General features: G+C 43.8%; 1 protein-coding gene across 1 annotated transcript in view; it reads left to right on the top strand.

Annotated features, from left to right (window-relative positions):
* Nucleotides 1–20,931, top strand: part of magixa (MAGI family member, X-linked a) — a 128,453-nt gene that overhangs the window by 55,042 nt on the left and 52,480 nt on the right. The window contains exons 8-10 of the mRNA XM_060931943.1: nt 5,041–5,485; nt 15,805–16,276; nt 16,704–16,767. Of these exons, the coding sequence (XP_060787926.1) occupies nt 5,041–5,485; nt 15,805–16,276; nt 16,704–16,767 (981 nt within the window). The remainder of the gene's footprint in view (nt 1–5,040; nt 5,486–15,804; nt 16,277–16,703; nt 16,768–20,931) is intronic.

Raw genomic sequence — 20,931 nt, 5'->3', positions numbered from 1 at the left:
TAATCAGTGGATGCAGAACAAATTGCACAAAACTAATCCTGTTATTAAAAAGACACTTTTATCCCTATTCTAAAATGGACATAACCAAGTGATGTATACCAGGATTGGACATATAAGGTTTGCCCCGTATTATTCTCATATCTCATCTCATTATCTCTAGCCGCTTTATCCTGTTCTACAGGGTCGCAGGCAAGCTGGAGCCTATCCCAGCTGACTACGGGCGAAAGGCGGGGTACACCCTGGACAAGTCGCCAGGTCATCACAGGGCTGACACATAGACACAGACAACCATTCACACTCACATTCACACCTACGGTCAATTTAGAGTTACCAGTTAACCTAACCTGCATGTCTTTGGACTGTGGGGGAAACCGGAGCACCCGGAGGAAACCCACGCGGACACGGGGAGAACATGCAAACTCCACACAGAAAGGCCCTCGCCGGCCCCGGGGCTCGAACCCAGGACCTTCTTGCTGTGAGGCGACAGCGCTAACCACTACACCACCGTGCCGCCCCTGTATTATTATTTTTTTAATTATTAAAAGGTGAAGGACCACCAGCATGCCATTTTTGCAAAAATATTGTTGACAGTCAAGCATATTTTACTCTGCTGCCCTATACACCACAAGAGAACTTAAAAGTTCTCTGAAAGTAAAAAAAAATTTACTTTCAGAATACCTTGGATGATGTTTTTAAGCAGGTGCCACCACCAAAAGTTAGTTTCTGTCACTTGTGTTTTTAAAGCTGCTCATTTAGTTATTGATTCATTTATTTTATTTGTTATATACTTTATGCAATTGTTAATTACTCTTTATTTATAAAGTAATTGTAATATCATCTGCTAAAAATATTTTTGCCATGATATAGCCTCTCATGCTGACATGGCGTTTAAAAAAATAAAAAATAAAAAAATCACTCACTTATGCAGTACATACTATGAACAGAAAGCTGTCTGGGATGGGAAATATTAAAGTCGATGATGATAATAGGTTTTGTATTACAACCCCGATTCCAAAAAAGTTGGGACAAAGTACAAATTGTAAATAAAAATGGAATGCAATGATGTGGAAGTTTCAAAATTCCATATTTTATTCAGAATAGAACATAGATGACATATCAAATGTTTAAACTGAGAAAATGTATAATTTAAAGACAAAAATTAGGTTGTTTTTTTTTTCATGACAACAACACATCTCAAAGTTGGGACAAGGCCATGTTTACCACTGTGAGACATCCCCTTTTCTCTTTACAACAGTCTGTAAACGTCTGGGGACTGAGGAGACAAGTTGCTCAAGTTTAGGGATAGGAATGTTAACCCATTCTTGTCTAATGTAGGATTCTAGTTGCTCAACTGTTTTAGGTCTTTTTTTGTCGTATCTTCCGTTTTATGATGCGCCAAATGTTTTCTATGGGTGAAAGATCTGGACTGCAGGCTGGCCAGTTCAGTACCCGGACCCTTCTTCTACGCAGCCATGATGCTGTAATTGATGCAGTATGTGGTTTGGCATTGTCATGCTGGAAAATGCAAGGTTTTCCCTGAAAGAGACGTCGTCTGGATGGGAGCATATGTTGCTCTAGAACCTGGATATACCTTTCACCATTGATGGTGTCTTTCCAGATGTGTAAGCTGCCCATGCCACACGCACTAATGCAACCCCATACCATCAGAGATGCAGGCTTCTGAACTGAGCGCTGATAACAACTTGGGTCGTCCTTCTCCTCTTTAGTCCGAATGACATGGCGTCCCTGATTTCCATAAAGAACTTCAAATTTTGATTCGTCTGACCACAGAACAGTTTTCCACTTTGCCACAGTCCATTTTAAATGAGCCTTGGCCCAGAGAAGACGTCTGCGCTTCTGGATCATGTTTAGATACGGCTTCTTCTTTGAACTATAGAGTTTTAGCTGGCAACGGCGGATGGCACGGTGAATTGTGTTCACAGATAATGTTCTCTGGAAATATTCCTGAGCCCATTTTGTGATTTCCAATACAGAAACATGCCTGTATGTGATGCAGTGCCGTCTAAGGGCCCGAAGATCACGGGCACCCAGTATGGTTTTCTGGCCTTGACCCTTACACACAGAGATTCTTCCAGATTCTCTGACTCTTTTGATGATATTATGCACTGTAGATGATGATATGTTCAAACTCTTTGCAACTTTACACTGTCGAACTCCTTTCTGATAGTGCTCCACTATTTGTCAGCGCAGAATTAGGGGGATTGGTGATCCTCTTCCCATCTTTACTTCTGAGAGCCGCTGCCACTCCAAGATGCTCTTTTTATACCCTGTCATGTTAATGACCTATTGCCAATTGACCTAATGAGTTGCAGTTTGGTCCTCCAGCTGTTCCTGTTTTGTACCTTTAACTTTTCCAGCCTCTTATTGCCCCTGTCCCAACGTTTTTGAGATGTGTTGCTGTCATAAAATTTCAAATGAGCCAATATTTGGCATGAAATTTCAAAATGTCTCACTTTTGACATTTGATATGTTGTCTATGTTCTATTGTGAATACAATATCAGTTTTTGAGATTTGTAAATTATTGCATTCCGTTTTTATTTACAATTTGTACTTTGTCCCAACTTTTTTGGAATCGGGGTTGTATAAGTAAACTTTTTTTATTATAAATCCCTATCGGTTTCTGAATAACTTAATTACAACCAAAGCTGAGGCATAGCAACTAAATAAAGCCAGAGCCTTTTGGGAATCATCCTGATATTGGTGGTTACCAGTTAAAATATTTATTCGATAATTGATTGACAAATTACTTTGGAATGAGCACCAAGGCAGCTTTGTATCTTGACTCCTTTGGGAAGACAGAATAGAATACATGGTAGAATAAGAGAAGATAATAAAAGACAGAGAAAGGATGAAAAGAACACAGATGGATAAAATAATTCCAGCAAAATAAGTTGCTCTCTGTTTGTCTCCCCTCAGTTTCCTTCTTCTGGTCTCATTAATGTCTCTCTTGTTTGTCTTTTTTCCTCTTTCTGGCTGATTTTACCCTGATTTACACTTTCTCTCCTTTTCCTACCTTGTTTAGTATTTTATCTCCCTCACTGCCTGTGTAGGATTACAGTGATGTGATAGGGGGTGTTGGGTACAAATCTGCTGATCTGCTTTTAATCCTGATTGGGATGGGCTTTTAATCCTCTATCCCTCACAACTGCTACTGTCTGCTCCCATGTGCACACTGATGGTCTCAGTAAGGAACGTGGACATTAGTGGCAGGTGCTTGAGTGGTGGAGTTGTCTTCTTTTTACTTGGTTGACTTAAACAGGCCATTTTCAGCCCAGTTCGCTGTCACCATTAGTATAGCTCGAGACACTGCTCCAGTGTGATTTGTGAAAGAAAGCTGGTCATCAGCTGTTGAGTAGCCCACACTTCCTAGCAGAGCTTGATGATGGGAGCTTCACTGTAGCATGTATTTCAGGCAGGACATAAAAATAAATATGGTGTTTATTATGATAAATACAGTACTCATTGCCAGTCAAAACAGGTAAAAACAAACCTATGTGGAATCAAACCCAAGGGTCAGTAACAGGAAACGGAGAACTAGAAAACAGACTTGGATGTAATGGCACAAATACATGATGATAAAACTTCACAACTAGACAAAGACACAACTGGGTTTAAATAAACTAGTCAAAGTTTTAAACAGAAAACGGGGTGGAAATTCAGGAAATATGCCAATCACAGAACAGGAGCAGAGAGACATGACAAAAACAAAACCATATGACATTTAATTTAAAACCAAAATATTGGTTTTGATCCACATTGAGAAGGGGAATTCATGACATTTACAGAAATGAGGAGTTCATCCTGGGTAAGGTGTATGTACCGGTATGGCAGCTGAAATGTGTGCCGAGATGGTGGGAAAGAAAGGTACAGCTGAATATCATTAGCATAGTAAAGACCAGCACAAGCATAGGTGCTTGAAATGCACTAGTTGTCATCATCCTCAGCCCTCCACACCACCCTGTACAATCCTGAAAGGTAAGATTTAAGTCATTTGAGTGTCTGTTTAAAGGCCGTTATCAGAGGAATGTGGAGGTTCACGTTATCAAAACCTGCAGCTAGATCAAACACTAAACTAAGGCTACATCCACACGACAACGGCAACGAGATTTTTTTTTTTTTAAATATCGCGTCCACATGGGCAACGGATCAGTAAAATTTCAGGTACATATGGCAACGCAGCGCTTGCTGAAAACGATGCAATACACATGCCACACCTCTACGTGAGCTGTAAGACGGTCCCATCGGAGACACCAGAACAATAGAAGTAGACGCATGCGCATAAACCCCTTCTTCTGTAGCATTAGCCACATAAAGTTTTGATTATTAATCAGTAGCGTAAAACGAAAGACGCGGAAAGAGGAATGAACGGGGGTAGATGGAAGCCGGTACGCCAACATTCTGATATCCTCCAGAATTCTTTAATGGTCCGGAATAAATTGAATGCTACACGTTGATGGATTACTTTGTTCTTCTATGCCCTTTTTGAGGAATGTATTGTCGGACTTAAACCAACATCTGAAGAGGTGAGATCGCTCCTTTTTTTTTTTTTTTTTCCTATTTTTGCTGGCGGGATTGTTTTTGTTTTTGGAAAGCGCACGTAAGTGAGCAGGAACTCAGTTGATCTTGTTGATTCCATTCAGTTTTAGGTAGCTTTCTTTTTTGTTGCAAATATATTCATTACAGGGTTCTTGTGCAGGTCTGGAAATGTATGAAATTGAAAAACATTCCTTTTCAGACAGATAAAAATTAAATTACGAAAGAGATTAAGGTTCTAAATACGTTGTCTTTTTAGACATTCCCTTTTTCTGTCCTCATGAATATCAAATTCAAAGTTCTTTATATTTATTGGGGTTAAAAGTTCCCAAGAAACCTGAACATAGAGAGTTGTTGTGTTTTGGATTTTGGTAAAGAAAAAGCACTCTTGCCAAATTTCAAAAATTATAGTAGGACTATTTATGATCTCTTGCTTTCCCACTTTGTTTTTCACTCTGTCCATTTCTGTCTGTCCATGACTGCAGCAGACATCCTGGTCTACATTAACGACACGTGTGTCCTGGGTATGTCCCACAAGGAGGTGGTGGAGATGCTGAAGGCCGTGCCTATGGGCCACAGTGTGGATGTAGTGCTGCGTAGGGGCTATCCCATGCTTTACAATCCTGATGGCTGCCCCAAAACCAGCCTGTCTTTACCCTCTGACCCCAGCCCAGGATGTGCCCAGCCCCCACCTCACAATCTGAACCGTTCCACCTCTCACCACAACGGTTTCTACCCCCGGATGCAAAAAGAGCCTTTAGACACCAATGGTAATGTGGCAGCTCCGCCTTGCTACCATATGCCCAATGGAAACTCAGTAGACAGAACTGTAGGGATGACCGGTCTGCCCTCAAATCTGCCAATGGCAAGGACGGAGAGACTGAGCTCAAGCCACAGTGATACAGAGGTCAGCACTGTCGTCACACGCAGGTAATATACACACAAACATATAAACACAACATGGAGTTTTTAGTGAACTGAGTATCTTGGAAAATGGTGGTTTAGTATTAAAGGGAAGGGAGAAGAGAAATATATTCAAGAAAAAGTAGAGACATATAAAATATACAGTAAAATCACATTATTGTAGATATGAATATGGTTGTTTGTAATAATATGAAGGCAACTTCAAAATTATTAGCAACTTACAATTGTGTGGGGTTTGTTTGTTTGTTTGTTTGTTTGTTTGTTTGAACAAATTTTCAATTAGTAAAGTTACTTACATTTCAGTTAACAAAATAATTGTCATTACAAGTTTTTATACCCCCGCTCCAAGGGGGTGGGGGGTGGGGGGGGGTTAATACTGGTTTACCTCTGTCTGTCCGAAACACCATTTTTCTCAGCAACCACAAATCATAGCCACTTGGTACCAAACTTCAGCTTGGGGTTCTATACTGTTTTCAGGTCTGTTGCACATCGACTTCCTGTTTACCGACTGAATGTATTTATGAAACATATAGCATGGATTTACAAAATTTTCATAACATTTTTCTCAGCAACTACAAATCACAACTGCTTGATATTTGGTACCGAGCTTCAGCTTGGGGTTCTATACCATGTATACCATTTTCAGGTTTGTTGCAAATCAACTTCCTGTTTACCGACTGAATGTATTTATGAAACATATATTGTATTGGTCCTATAAAACGCCTAGGTTCCGAATGAATATCGGTTGATGTGCATGTTTTCGTTTCCAAAACGTTATAATCAGCTCGAAGCGGTTTTGACAGTTTCCAAATTTTATTACCACCCAATAGGAAGCAATGACCGCGCATGAAGAAGATCCATGGCTGCCAAGTTTGAGTTGGATTTGTGTGTGCGAGGTTTTCATGTTTACCAACACGTGTGGAAACCAGAAATAGGTGAAATATTGCAGTGTCGAATAGAAGAAAATGCATTTGATAAAAACGCTGTCGCTGTTGTTCGCCAGGATAAAAGTGTAGGCCACGTCCCCAAAGAACACTTGAAAGTGTGCCGGTATTTCATTGCCCGGGGTGGGGTGATTACAGTTGCCGTCATCGGTAAACGGCGGAATACAGGTGTCGGACTCTAAATTCCCGCGCGATATACATTCACTGGTGTGCCTGGAGATGTTGTTATTAAACTGACAAAATTGTTGAGGTGAACGATTCAATCTGACAATCTACACTGTTGTTGACTATTTCTGGTTCGAGTCCAGCGAGTCTAGGCTATGCCATGTCGAACAAGCGAGGCAGTTACTGTGCTAGCTTCAAATTGCAGGTGGTGGAATATGTTTTGAAAGGGCATTCCAAGAATAAGGCAGCACATCACTTTGGAATACATTGTCGCAGGGTGCAAGAATGGTGCATTGCTGAGAAAAAATTAGACTATCATGACAATGTTCTGACAGGTCAAGAAGAAATTGTTCTGTCGGAGGATGATGTCGATGTAAACTCATCTGAGTCGGAAGGCGATGACAGTTATTTCAGTCCTGATAGTCCTTGTCATTAATTATGTCTTATGTCACATGAAAGTCCTTCGTTAGTTTGTGAATGGACTATCTACATGTACCCATAGATAAGTTTGATAGTGTTTGAAGTGTTTGGTTGCTTGGTACATGTAGTTCCTGTACAGTAGTAAACAATTGATGTTTCCATATTAAAAATGTTGTAGTTTGAAATACTTCAACTAGTCTTGCATGCATATGTCAGTTGATATTTTGTTGCGGGTAGAGAATACTGTATTCTTATTTTGTGATATTGAGTTCATCCAAAGTGCCATTTTAATATTTTGCATTATTGTCCAGAGTGCCATTTGATATTCTGTATTGTGCTACGCTAGTCTTCATATGTGGATGTTATCCAAAGTGTCGATAGATATTTTGTTTCGGGGTACACCACACGCTTATTATGTTTACATTTGTTTTCATTTGAAGTGCCATTTTATGTTTTGTTACAAGTTGATGTATTGCTACTAGTGTAATATTTTAATACATGCACGTGTTCGAGTTTGTTAATGAATGAAAAAGTGAGCATAAAAAATGGGGGTTTTTTTTGTTTGTTTGTTTTTGGGTTTTTTTCCCATGGAATTGTTCACAAAGAATTGATAAAGTATAGTCTATGGGGAAAATCTCTGGGGGAAATTACAAAATCACACAGGAATTTTTTCGTAAATGGGGGGGCGCTCTTCTATTAGGACCAATACGGTAGGGTCAGGGATGTGATTTTTCCACGAATTCGCGGAATTCCGCTTTTTTCACCTCAAAACTTGAAGAAATTTTTTTTTTTCCGATTTTTCCCCCTCATCCACATTCGTATCCTATTTGTTCCGACTTTGTTTGAAAGATGGCAGCCTCGGATTCGGTAAATGACGTAATTACGTCAATGAGATGAAACGAGGTACGTGATTGGCTCATCGCTCTGTAACAACCAATGAACGCGCTTGTTAGATAGCTGGACGTAAGCTCGCTTCAAACAAAGAGTTGAAAGATGGCAGCCTCTGTGAGCGGGCGTAAAGATGCAAATCGAGTTAAAGAAATCGACAGAATAGTGAAAAAAAAGTTCCGCTGGGAATGGTTGGAGAAAAAACCGCGGCTCGCCCTCGGGGCGAATTACGTCACAAGGCACGGGGCTAGCGGGCCCTGCTCGCGCTGGTTCTTTGGAGTGTGTGTGTGTGTGTGTGTGTGTGTGTGTGTGTGTGTGTGTGTGTGTGTGTGTGAGAGCGAGTGTGTGTGTGTGAGAGCGAGTGTGTGTGTTGTGAGAGCGAGTGTGTGTGTGAGAGCGAGTGTGTGTGTGAGAGCGAGTGTGTGTGTGAGAGCGAGTGTGTGTGGTGAGAGCGAGTGTTGTGTGTGAGAGCGAGTGTGTGTGTGAGAGCGAGTGTGTGTGAGAGCGAGTGTGTGTGTGTGAGAGCGAGTGTGTGTGTGTGAGAGCGAGTGTGTGTGTGTGAGAGCGAGTGTGTGTGTGTGAGAGCGAGTGTGTGTGTGTGAGAGAGCGAGTGTGTGTGTGAGAGAGCGAGTGTGTGTGTGAGAGAGCGAGTGTGTGTGTGAGAGAGCGAGTGTGTGTGTGAGAGAGCGAGTGTGTGTGTGAGAGAGCGAGTGTGTGTGTGAGAGAGCGAGTGTGTGTGTGAGAGAGCGAGTGTGTGTGTGAGAGAGCGAGTGTGTGTGTGAGAGAGCGAGTGTGTGTGTGAGAGAGCGAGAGTGTGTGTGAGAGAGCGAGAGTGTGTGTGAGAGAGCGAGAGTGTGTGTGAGAGAGCGAGAGTGTGTGTGAGAGAGCGAGAGTGTGTGTGAGAGAGCGAGAGTGTGTGTGAGAGAGCGAGAGTGTGTGTGAGAGAGCGAGAGTGTGTGTGAGAGAGCGAGAGTGTGTGTGAGAGAGCGAGAGTGTGTGTGAGAGAGCGAGAGTGTGTGTGAGAGAGCGAGAGTGTGTGTGAGAGAGCGAGAGTGTGTGTGAGAGAGCGAGAGTGTGTGTGAGAGAGCGAGAGTGTGTGTGAGAGAGCGAGAGTGTGTGTGAGAGAGCGAGAGTGTGTGTGAGAGAGCGAGAGTGTGTGTGAGAGAGCGAGAGTGTGTGTGAGAGAGCGAGAGTGTGTGTGAGAGAGCGAGAGTGTGTGTGAGAGAGCGAGAGTGTGTGTGAGAGAGCGAGAGTGTGTGTGAGAGAGCGAGAGTGTGTGTGAGAGAGCGAGAGTGTGTGTGAGAGAGCGAGAGTGTGTGTGAGAGAGCGAGAGTGTGTGTGAGAGAGCGAGAGTGTGTGTGAGAGAGCGAGAGTGTGTGTGAGAGAGCGAGAGTGTGTGTGAGAGAGCGAGAGTGTGTGTGAGAGAGCGAGAGTGTGTGTGAGAGAGCGAGAGTGTGTGTGAGAGAGCGAGAGTGTGTGTGAGAGAGCGAGAGTGTGTGTGAGAGAGCGAGAGTGTGTGTGAGAGAGCGAGAGTGTGTGTGAGAGAGCGAGAGTGTGTGTGAGAGAGCGAGAGTGTGTGTGAGAGAGCGAGAGTGTGTGTGAGAGAGCGAGAGTGTGTGTGAGAGAGCGAGAGTGTGTGTGAGAGAGCGAGAGTGTGTGTGAGAGAGCGAGAGTGTGTGTGAGAGAGCGAGAGTGTGTGTGTGTGAGAGAGCGAGAGTGTGTGTGTGTGAGAGAGCGAGAGTGTGTGTGTGTGAGAGAGCGAGAGTGTGTGTGTGTGAGAGAGCGAGAGTGTGTGTGTGTGAGAGAGCGAGAGTGTGTGTGTGTGAGAGAGCGAGAGTGTGTGTGTGTGAGAGAGCGAGAGTGTGTGTGTGTGAGAGAGCGAGAGTGTGTGTGTGTGAGAGAGCGAGAGTGTGTGTGTGTGAGAGAGCGAGAGTGTGTGTGTGTGAGAGAGCGAGAGTGTGTGTGTGTGAGAGAGCGAGAGTGTGTGTGTGTGTGAGAGCGAGAGTGTGTGTGTGTGTGAGAGCGAGAGTGTGTGTGTGTGTGAGAGCGAGAGTGTGTGTGTGTGTGAGAGCGAGAGTGTGTGTGTGTGTGAGAGCGAGAGTGTGTGTGTGTGTGAGAGCGAGAGTGTGTGTGTGTGTGAGAGCGAGAGTGTGTGTGTGTGTGAGAGCGAGAGTGTGTGTGTGTGTGAGAGCGAGAGTGTGTGTGTGTGTGAGAGCGAGAGTGTGTGTGTGTGTGTGAGAGCGAGAGTGTGTGTGTGTGTGAGAGCGAGAGTGTGTGTGTGTGTGAGAGCGAGAGTGTGTGTGTGTGTGAGAGCGAGAGTGTGTGTGTGTGTGAGAGCGAGAGTGTGTGTGTGTGTGAGAGCGAGAGTGAGTGTGTGTGTGAGAGCGAGAGTGAGTGTGTGTGTGAGAGCGAGAGTGAGTGTGTGTGTGAGAGCGAGAGTGAGTGTGTGTGTGAGAGCGAGAGTGTGTGTGTGTGTGAGAGCGAGAGTGTGTGTGTGTGTGTGTGAGAGCGAGAGTGTGTGTGTGTGTGAGAGCGAGAGTGAGTGTGTGTGTGTGTGTGTGTGTGTGTGTGTGTGTGTGAGAGCGAGAGAGTGTGTGTGTGTGAGAGCGAGAGAGTGTGTGTGTGTGTGAGCGAGCGAGAGAGTGTGTGTGTGTGAGAGCGAGAGTGTGTGTGTGTGTGAGAGCGAGAGTGTGTGTGTGTGTGAGAGCGAGAGTGTGTGTGTGTGTGAGAGCGAGAGTGTGTGTGTGTGTGAGAGCGAGAGTGTGTGTGTGTGTGAGAGCGAGAGTGTGTGTGTGTGTGAGAGCGAGAGTGTGTGTGTGTGTGAGAGCGAGAGTGTGTGTGTGTGTGAGAGCGAGAGAGTGTGTGTGTGTGTGAGCGAGCGAGAGAGTGTGTGTGTGTGAGAGCGAGAGTGTGTGTGTGTGTGAGAGCGAGAGAGTGTGTGTGTGTGAGAGCGAGAGAGTGTGTGTGTGTGAGAGCGAGAGTGTGTGTGTGTGTGAGAGCGAGAGTGTGTGTGTGTGTGAGAGCGAGAGTGTGTGTGTGTGTGAGAGCGAGAGTGTGTGTGTGTGTGAGAGCGAGAGTGTGTGTGTGTGTGAGAGCGAGAGTGTGTGTGTGTGTGAGAGCGAGAGTGTGTGTGTGTGTGAGAGCGAGAGTGTGTGTGTGTGTGAGAGCGAGAGTGTGTGTGTGTGTGAGAGCGAGAGTGTGTGTGTGTGTGAGAGCGAGAGTGTGTGTGTGTGTGAGAGCGAGAGAGTGTGTGTGTGTGTGTGTGAGCGAGCGAGAGAGTGTGTGTGTGTGAGAGCGAGAGTGTGTGTGTGTGTGAGAGCGAGAGAGTGTGTGTGTGTGAGAGCGAGAGAGTGTGTGTGTGTGAGAGCGAGAGAGTGTGTGTGTGTGAGAGCGAGAGTGTGTGTGTGTGTGAGAGCGAGAGTGTGTGTGTGTGTGAGAGCGAGAGTGTGTGTGTGTGTGAGAGCGAGAGTGTGTGTGTGTGTGAGAGCGAGAGTGTGTGTGTGTGTGAGAGCGAGAGTGTGTGTGTGTGTGAGAGCGAGAGTGTGTGTGTGTGTGAGAGCGAGAGTGTGTGTGTGTGTGAGAGCGAGAGTGTGTGTGTGTGTGAGAGCGAGAGTGTGTGTGTGTGTGAGAGCGAGAGTGTGTGTGTGTGTGAGAGCGAGAGTGTGTGTGTGTGTGAGAGCGAGAGTGAGTGTGTGTGTGAGAGCGAGAGTGAGTGTGTGTGTGAGAGCGAGTGTGTGTGTGTGTGTGTGAGAGCGAGAGTGTGTGTGTGTGTGTGTGAGAGCGAGAGTGTGTGTGTGTGTGAGAGCGAGAGTGAGTGTGTGTGTGTGTGTGTGTGTGTGTGTGTGTGTGTGTGAGAGCGAGAGAGTGTGTGTGTGTGAGAGCGAGAGAGTGTGTGTGTGTGTGAGCGAGCGAGAGAGTGTGTGTGTGAGCGAGCGAGAGAGTGTGTGTGTGTGCGAGCGAGAGAGTGTGTGTGTGTGCGAGCGAGAGAGTGTGTGTGTGTGTGTGTGAGCGAGCGAGAGAGTGTGTGTGTGAGAGTGAGCGAGTGTGTGTGTGTGTCAGAGTTGCATGTTGACCATTAAATTGGCTTGAATTTGTTAATCATGACAAGTTTTTTCTTGTGTGTTTGCTTGCCATTTTAGTACAATTTTTAAGTCAGAAAACCCCAGAACCCAGGAGCTTCGGGGGGCTTCCCCCCTTGTCCCCCCACCAGGCCGCTGCCCTGGACCAGCTGGGGGCTTGCGGCCCCCAGACCCCCGGCTAAAATTTTCAGATAATTTCACCAGCCCCAAATCACATCCCTGTAGGGTGGACTTTGACGCTATTTCAAGAAGCGAAATGCCATTCCAAAATGACAGTTTACCACGATGCTATTTGAAATCCCTGGGGAGAACACTGCCATTTACTTATCTCATCTCATCATCTCTAGCCACTTTATCCTGTTCTACAGGGTCGCAGGCAAGCTGGAGCCTATCCCAGCTGACTACGGGCGAAAGGCGGGGTACACCCTGGACAAGTCGCCAGGTCATCACAGGGCTGACACATAGACACAGACAACCATTCACACTCACACCTACGGTCAATTTAGAGTCACCAGTTAACCTAACCTGCATGTCTTTGGACTGTGGGGGAAACCGGAGCACCCGGAGGAAACCCACGCGGACACAGGGAGAACATGCAAACTCCACACAGAAAGGCCCTCGCCGGCCATGGGGCTCGAACCCGAACCTTCTTGCTGTGAGGCAACAGCGCTAACCACTACACCACCGTGCCGCCACCCTTTTATTTGTTTCAGGGTTAATTATTTGTTGAAGTCAACATTCAGGATACGTGTCCTATTCCTTCGATTGCTTGCATTCTGATAAGTGAGAGCGGGGGTATACGTAAGTGAGCAGTAGTTCACAGTTGATCTTGTTTCCTCTCAAAAACGTGCCAAAATTACTGATAAACCTAGAATAGTTAAAACAAATGCAAACTAATTTTTTTTTATTTCAGTCTCTAGAATTACTGAGCAAAACATTACTTTTTTCATTAATTTTACTGTATACAGCATGATTTTGTTGTCTTCTGTTATGACTAGATTTTGTTTCCATTGTCTCACAATTCCAGTTCTTAAGAATTCTAGATGTAAATTTTCTTATAAAAGTTGATTCCACAATTTGCCATGCAAACATCAGTTTTTTGCAGGCACCCATGTTTTCTCATGTACAAACAATTGAAAGCATTAGGATGAGAAGTCAGGAGTAGCACCTTGGACATGTACGTAACACATGAGTACAATGGAACAAAGCAATAAAATCAATTGTTATTCCTTGGTGTCCACTTGGGTTCTGAGACGTAAGCAGGAAGGCTGTTTCTAGCATTTTTCCAGGACTAACAATATCATTCCTATCTATAAGTTAAGAGCACAGTTCTAGGGCAAGCAAAACTCTTGCAACACATTCTGAGGTCTTCCAGGCCCTGAGAAGGAGGCCCATACATACTGTATAATATATACAATGTTCACATGATATGCAGTACAGTTTGATAGTGGTGTTCATAGTCTGTCACTTGCAGGTGTGAAATTATCGCTCCTGTTGTCGGCTGTGGTCCAGGGTCTGTCTGCTTCAGAAATGGTAGTAGACAAAATGCATACATGGTTTTGTTTAGTTTCTGCACATCGTCATGTTTCTTTCGTTTTGGGGTCCACCTGCACCACAGGTTTGGTCAGAGAAATGTGCCAAATTTAGCTAAACTTATTTGCATAAAAATGATTAAATAAATTAACATGTCGTCGTTTCCCTGTTGTCATGTGGCTTTGCATGGCAACTCAAATAACCACTGCTTACAGAAAAGCATCTCAGAATGTACTGCATTGAGGCAGATGGTCTGCCACAGCAGAAGACCATGTTTGCTTCCACTCCTGTCAGCCAAAAACAGGAATTTGATCCAGTGCAATGTTTTTCCATTCCTCAGTTGTCCAGATTCAGTGAGCCTGTACCCACCTTAGCCTCAGATTCCTGTTCTTGACTGACATGAGTGGAACCCAATGTGGTCGTCTGCTGTTGTAGTCCATCAGACACAATGTTGGACATGTCGTGTGTTCTGAAATGCTTTTTTGCTCACCATGATTTGTAAAAAGTGGTTATTTGAGTTTACATATATTTAGGCACTGCCTAAAAGTGGCACTCCTGATGAGTGTAAAATGTGTTGGTAAATAACCCCATGTTATTTTTTAAAAAGCAAATTAAAATAAGTGCTGGATAAAAACCCATCGGTCTTGTGTAAATAAAGAGAGAAATTTTGTTGTCTGTTGGTCAGGTGTTTTTGAGATACTTTCCCTTGCACTTATGATTGGGTATCCTGTGGTGATGCATGTATGAACGTTGTATGGTTGCAAAAGCCATCAAAAATCAAGTCGCTGCATCCTATTCTCTTGAGCATGGGGTGCTGCACTACTATAGACTTCCCATCAGCTCAAACAAGTCTGGCCACTCTTCTCATATCATTCTCTCTCATCAACAAGCCATGTTCACCAGCAGAACTGCCACTTACTGGATGTTTTCTTGTTTTTTGAACCATTCAACTCTGGAGACTGTTGTGTGTAAAAATTTCAGGAGATTGGTGTTTTCTGAAATACTCAGTCTGTCTGGCACCACAACTGTGGCACAGTCAAAGTCCCTGAGATACAGTAACATTGTCTCCCATTCTTATACTTATGTGAACATTAGTTGAAGCTCTTGATCAGAGTCAGCATAATTTTATCCATTGGGCTCCTGCCACTTTATTGGCTGATTTTGAATAACTGCATGAATGAGCAGGTGTACAGGTGTTTCTATTAAAGAGACCAGCTGGTTTTAGGATGCATCTCTAGGATGCACTGAGATGCATCATCACTGATGTTCCTGGGCTCATCGGGGGTTTCAGGTTTTTTTAACATCAGACCACCCCCACCCCCCACCCAGGTGACACAACTGGGGTTGATTTTGAAATCCCGGCTTGCATCCCAGCAGCACTAATCCACAGGCTAACCCTCTTTATCCAAAGCCACATGGTGGCTTTATCTGCAGCTTCAGTGATGGTTTGTATGGGGACCCCTTTTCACAGGAGTCATCTTTGAACTGCTGCTACTTTTGTGTACTAGAGGCCATTTGGTCCGCTATTGAATTACTCTGCCTGGAGTTCAGGTGCATGGAGGGACTGGGCTATGTGGGGTGAGTCCTGGCCATGCTCCTCCTGTATCTCACCAGGAACTGATCTTGTGCATTGAACTGGTTTCTCCTTGTCCAAACACCTCATTCTGGCCTGATGTATTTTAAGGCCATGCAGATTCTTACACATTTTGCTGTAGCTGCATCTTGCATTCATTGTTGTCTGGTCATTTGCATGGGTCAAAATCCTTGGGTCTGTCCTATTGGGGATCTCATTCTCCCTCTCGGGATTCCCTGGGGGTATGTTTCAGAAGGTTCACTTGTAGTTTGGATTGGTTTCCTCCTTGTGGAAGATGCCAGCTGGGGTGCTGGCCCAAATCACTGTCTTTCCGTGCTGTCAACTGAGTCCCCAGTGGTCACAAAACTGTTCTTGGTTGTCATTTGGCCTGTTCCCAGACGTCACTGGTTGATCCAGATATTCAGGTTGCAGGATACATTTCTAGGATCCACTGGGATGCATCATCAGTGAGTGTATATAGCAGAAATCCGTGGTCGTCTGGAATTTTTCTTGTTGGTGTAAGCTCAGTCTTAGGGATTATTCTTGGTGTAATTGTCTAATATATGTCTCAATCCCCAAAGTCACAGTAGCTATTCAGACTTTAGTTTCTGCCCAACTTGTCTCTAAAACCAGGGTTTATATTTTGTTTGGTGTTGTTCATATGTATAGGTTGTGTATCTCTTATTCTTTCTTTTTGTCTCCTCTCTTTCTTCACTTGACTAGAGCCTCACTCATCCACAGCTACAACAACAATACCCTTCCTGCCCCATCTCTGGCTCACCAGAACTCCAAGTCTTCCGAGAGTGATCTGTCCAGTGGTGCCCTCCCACTGCCACAGCCTGAGGTAGGCAGTGCACCAGCGCCACCGGGTGCCCCTGGTGCCCAACGCCCACTCATGCCCCCAACTGAGCTGCCACCCTGTGGCTTCAATGGCTGCCCAGCCAGCAACCCCCCTCGGCCTGCCCCAAGCAACCTGGGATCGCCTGGGGCTGGCACAGGAGGTGAGCTAGTGCCTGTGGCCCTGGGAAGAAGCGAGGGAGGGGGCATGGGCTTCAGCGTGACAGCAGGTGGGCAGGGCGGGCAGTTGGCGCTGATCAAGCGGGTGTGGGACCGGCGCCAGTGCCCGTCCCTGCAGCCAGGCGATGCTATCATCAAGATCAATGGCGCTGACGTGCAGAACCTCAGCTTTGCGCAGGTAACTTGAGCCACCTGTTTAATTAAAATGCATTTTTGTCATTGCATCAACATACATGTGCATTCATATATAGAAGTGGACAAATTGCTATCCTGGGAACATGGGACAAGCGCACAATGTATCTGGGCTAAAAACTTTTTCATTAATGGTTACCTGGTGGACAAGGAAGGTTCTGTAAGCTGCTGATATAGTGGTCACCAGAGGTTGGTTGGTTATTCATTTATTTATTTATTTAACAACCTGGGGGTGGGACTCTACTTTCTATTGACTTGCCCATAAGAAAACCTCATTTGAATGTTTGTTTCAATGGTTAAAATAATGTGCCACAACTGGTTCATGTATTTTCAGAATTCAATTTTCTGCATGTTTTTTGTATGTTATGTTTGGGGGTTTTTTTTAATTTATTTATTTATTTTTACATCCACAGGTACAGAGAGTGCTGCAGGAGCATACCAGACAGGGTGAAGTGGTCTTACTGGTTTACAGAGGAGGTAATTAATATACATTATAATATAGAATATTACATACTGTATATTCTATACATATAAAATTGAGATGTTAAAATGTTCCTTTATTGCTGCTATCTTAAGTGATTTAACAATATAAAGAAGGACTTGAAGCAAAAGTAGGGGATTATGAGAGAGGTTACCTACAACCCCGATTCCAAAAAAGTTGGGACAAAGTACAAATTGTAAATAAAAACGGAATGCAATAATTTACAAATCTCAAAAACTGATATTGTATTCACAATAGAACATAGACAACATATCAAATGTCGAAAGTGAGACATTTTGAAATTTCATGCCAAATATTGGCTCATTTGAAATTTTATGACAGCAACACATCTCAGAAAAGTTGGGACAGGGGCAATAAGAGGCTGGAAAAGTTAAAGGTACAAAAAAAGGAACAGCTGGAGGACCAAATTGCAACTCATTAGGTCAATTGGCAATAGTTCATTAACATGACTGGGTATAAAAAGAGCATCTTGGAGTGGCAGCGGCTCTCAGAAGTAAAGATGGGAAGAGGATCACCAATCCCCCTAATTCTGCGCCGACAAATAGTGGAGCAATATCAGAAAGGAGTTCAACAGTGTAAAATTGCAAAGAGTTTGAACATATCATCATCTACAGTGCATAATATCATCAAAAGATTCTGAGAATCTGGAAGAATCTCTGTGCGTAAGGGTCAAGGCCGGAAAACCATACTGGGTGCCCGTGATCTTTGGGCCCTTAGACGGCACTGCATCACATACAGGCATGCTTCTGTATTGGAAATCACAAAATGGGTTCAGGAATATTTCCAGAGAACATTATCTGTGAACACAATTCACCGTGCCATCCGCCGTTGCCAGCTAAAAGTCTATAGTTCAAAGAAGAAGCCGTATCTAAACATGATCCAGAAGCGCAGATGTCTTCTCTGGACCAAGGCTCATTTAAAATGGACTGTGACAAAGTGGAAAACTGTTCTGTGGTCAGATGAATCAAAATTTGAAGTCCTTTATGGAAATCAGGGCCGCCGTGCCATTTGGACTAAAGAGGAGAAGGATGACCTGAGTTATCAGCGCTCAGTTCAGAAGCCTGCATCTCTGATGGTATGGGGTTGCATTAGTGCGTGTGGCATGGGCAGCTTCCACATCTGGAAAGACACCATCAATGCTGAAAGGTATATCCAGGTTCTAGAGCAACATATGCTCCCATCCAGACGACGTCTCTTTCAGGGAAGACCTTGCATTTTCCAACATGACAATGCCAAACCACATACTGCATCAATTACAGCATCATGGCTGCGTAGAAGAAGGGTCCGGGTACTGAACTGGCCAGCCTGCAGTCCAGATCTTTCACCCATAGAAAACATTTGGCGCATCATAAAATGGAAGATACGACAAAAAAGACCTAAGACAGTTGAGCAACTAGAATCCTACATTAGACAAGAATGGGTTAACATTCCTATCCCTAAACTTGAGCAACTTGTCTCCTCAGTCCCCAGACGTTTACAGACTGTTGTAAAGAGAAAAGGGGATGTCTCACAGTGGGAAACATGGCCTTGTCCCAACTTTTTTGAGATGTGTTGTTGTCATGAAATTTAAAATCACCTAATTTTTCTCTTTAAATGAGACATTTTCTCAGTTTAAACATTTGATATGTCATCTATGGTCTATTCTGAATAAAATATGGAATTTTGAAACTTCCACATCATTGCATTCCGTTTTTATTTACAATTTGTACTTTGTCCCAACTTTTTTGGAATCGGGGTTGTACATATTAATGGCACAAATATACGGTATAATGCTAAAATAATGTGCTTTATGTTAAATAATCATGTTACTTTTATCTGTATCTACTTTTGTTGTGCGTTGTTGTACCTGATATGACCAAAGGTTTCTGGACACCTGACCATCACACCCATACAGTATGTGCTTTTTGAAAATGCCGATCCAGATTTAATCCCCTTTTGTGGTTATAACCTCCACTCTTCTGGGCAGGCTTTCTACTAAATTTTTGAATGTGCCTGTGGGGATTGGATTCGTTTATTCAGCCACAAGAGCATGAGTGAGATTGTGTGCAGTGATGTCAGATGAAAAGAACTGGTGCACTGTCGGTGTTCCAGTTCATCCCAAAGGTGTTCAGTAGGGTTGAGGTCAGGGCTCTGTGCAGGTCACTCAAGTTCTTCCACATCAGCCTTGGCAAACCAGGTCTTCATGGACATGATTTTGTGCACAGGGGCATTATCATGCAGGAACATGTTTGGGATGGGATCTTTCGTTCCAGTGAAGAGAAATTTTAATGTTACAGCATACAAAGACAGCCTATGCAATTGTGTGCATCCACCTTTGTGGCAACAATTTGGGGAAGAACCACATATTGGGGCCTTTCACATGACGTCATCGTAACTGCCAATTTGTTTATTGCCAGGCGAGCTTTGTGTTTAACAACGACTGACACAAGTGATTTTTAAGCCCAATTCAGTAAACATCTACAGCACTCTAACTTGTAGAAGTTACATCTAAAAGAACAATGCCAGAGACCTGTAGTGCTTTTGGATATAATGACAGATGTTTAAGCCTGATTTTAACTTTTCACTGCTTCCTGACAAACACGGGCGCAGATAGAGGGGGGGACTCGTCCCACCCAGATTTAAATTCACCTCGTTCGGTCCCCCCCACTTATAGGGAGGAAAAAACGTCTATGCTGTCTTTCTTTGCATAAGGCAAACCTCACGGAAAAATCAAAAGACTAATTACCATTTGGTTTATTGAGGTGCACAGCAGTACATTTTTTTTTTTGATTGATTGATTGATTGATTGATTTCGCAATAGAAACATGTATACATAACGTGAACATATAAATATAAATATTGCGGAGGATAACACAAAGTAAAAATACTTATTTCCATTGTGGTCCTCGAAATACATACATAGTTGCAACTGCGCAGACTGCACAGGTTGCGAGCTCGAGCTTGGTTGCTATGGTTACCGACAACAAGTTTAACAGGCATATCGGGGACAGCTCCTCCTAGTTCAGGACCCCAACACGGCATGATGAAGGGTGCCAAAAAGCAGAAAACGATTGCATCGTTTTTTCAAAAAACGACTGTAAGTAAACTGTGCCTTACTTTATCACATCACCTTGCAATTTTTTGATAGTCTGTTCAAAGTAATGTCGTAGTGAAAGTAAAATCATACAGAGTAGAGATGCCCTTCTGGTAGCCTCCTTCTTTCGGTGGTAGCCTGTAGATACAGTGCTCAGAAGGCAGTTTTAATGTTTAATCTGGCGTTCCCTGCCATAATTTCAGCGAGCTTATTATTTCATAAGGAAACTTTGCGAAGAGTTGTTGACTGACTGCCGCTCACGCAACACACAGGCATAGTTAGAAAGTCAGGATGCACTGGTTTACACTTTACACACACACACGTAGCCCAGCCTCTCGCTATGTTTAACAGTTGGAACTTAGCGGTTTTAAAACTAGTTTTGCAGTTTTGCAATTTCTGTGCGTGATGATAATGTGTAAACTTTGGATTTCCATAGGCTATGTTAAAATATTATCATTGTCCTGGCCTGCAGGTAGTTCCTGATGATGGCAGTGAGGGAGGTGAAATAACATGTATACACACTACCGTTCAAAAGTTTGGGGTCACCCAGACAATTTTGTGTTTTCCATGAAAAGTCACACTTTTATTTCCCACCATAAGTTGTAAAATGAATAGAAAATATAGTCAAGACATTTTTCTGGCCATTTTGAGCATTTAATCGACCCCACAAATGTGATGCTCCAGAAACTCAATCTGCTCAAAGGAAGGTCAGTTTTATAGCTTCTCTAAAGAGCTAAACTGTTTTCAGCTGTGCTAACATGATTGTACAAGGGTTTTCTAATCATCCATTAGCCTTCTGAGGCAATGAGCAAACACATTGTACCATTAGAACACTGGAGTGAGAGTTGCTGGAAATGGGCCTCTATACACCTATGGAGATATTGCACCAAAAACCAGACATTTGCAGCTAGAATAGTCATTTACCACATTAGCAATGTATAGAGTGGATTTCTGATTAGTTTAAAGTGATCTTCATTGAAAAGAACAGTGCTTTTCTTTCAAAAATAAGGACATTTCAAAGTGACCCCAAACTTTTGAACGATAGTGTACGTACACACACACACAC

Source organism: Neoarius graeffei, chromosome 10 (genome assembly GCF_027579695.1).
Source record: "Neoarius graeffei isolate fNeoGra1 chromosome 10, fNeoGra1.pri, whole genome shotgun sequence".
In the NCBI taxonomy this organism is placed as follows: domain Eukaryota; kingdom Metazoa; phylum Chordata; class Actinopteri; order Siluriformes; family Ariidae; genus Neoarius; species Neoarius graeffei.
Note: the sequence above shows the minus strand (reverse complement) of the source record. Positions and strands in the feature narration are given on the sequence as shown.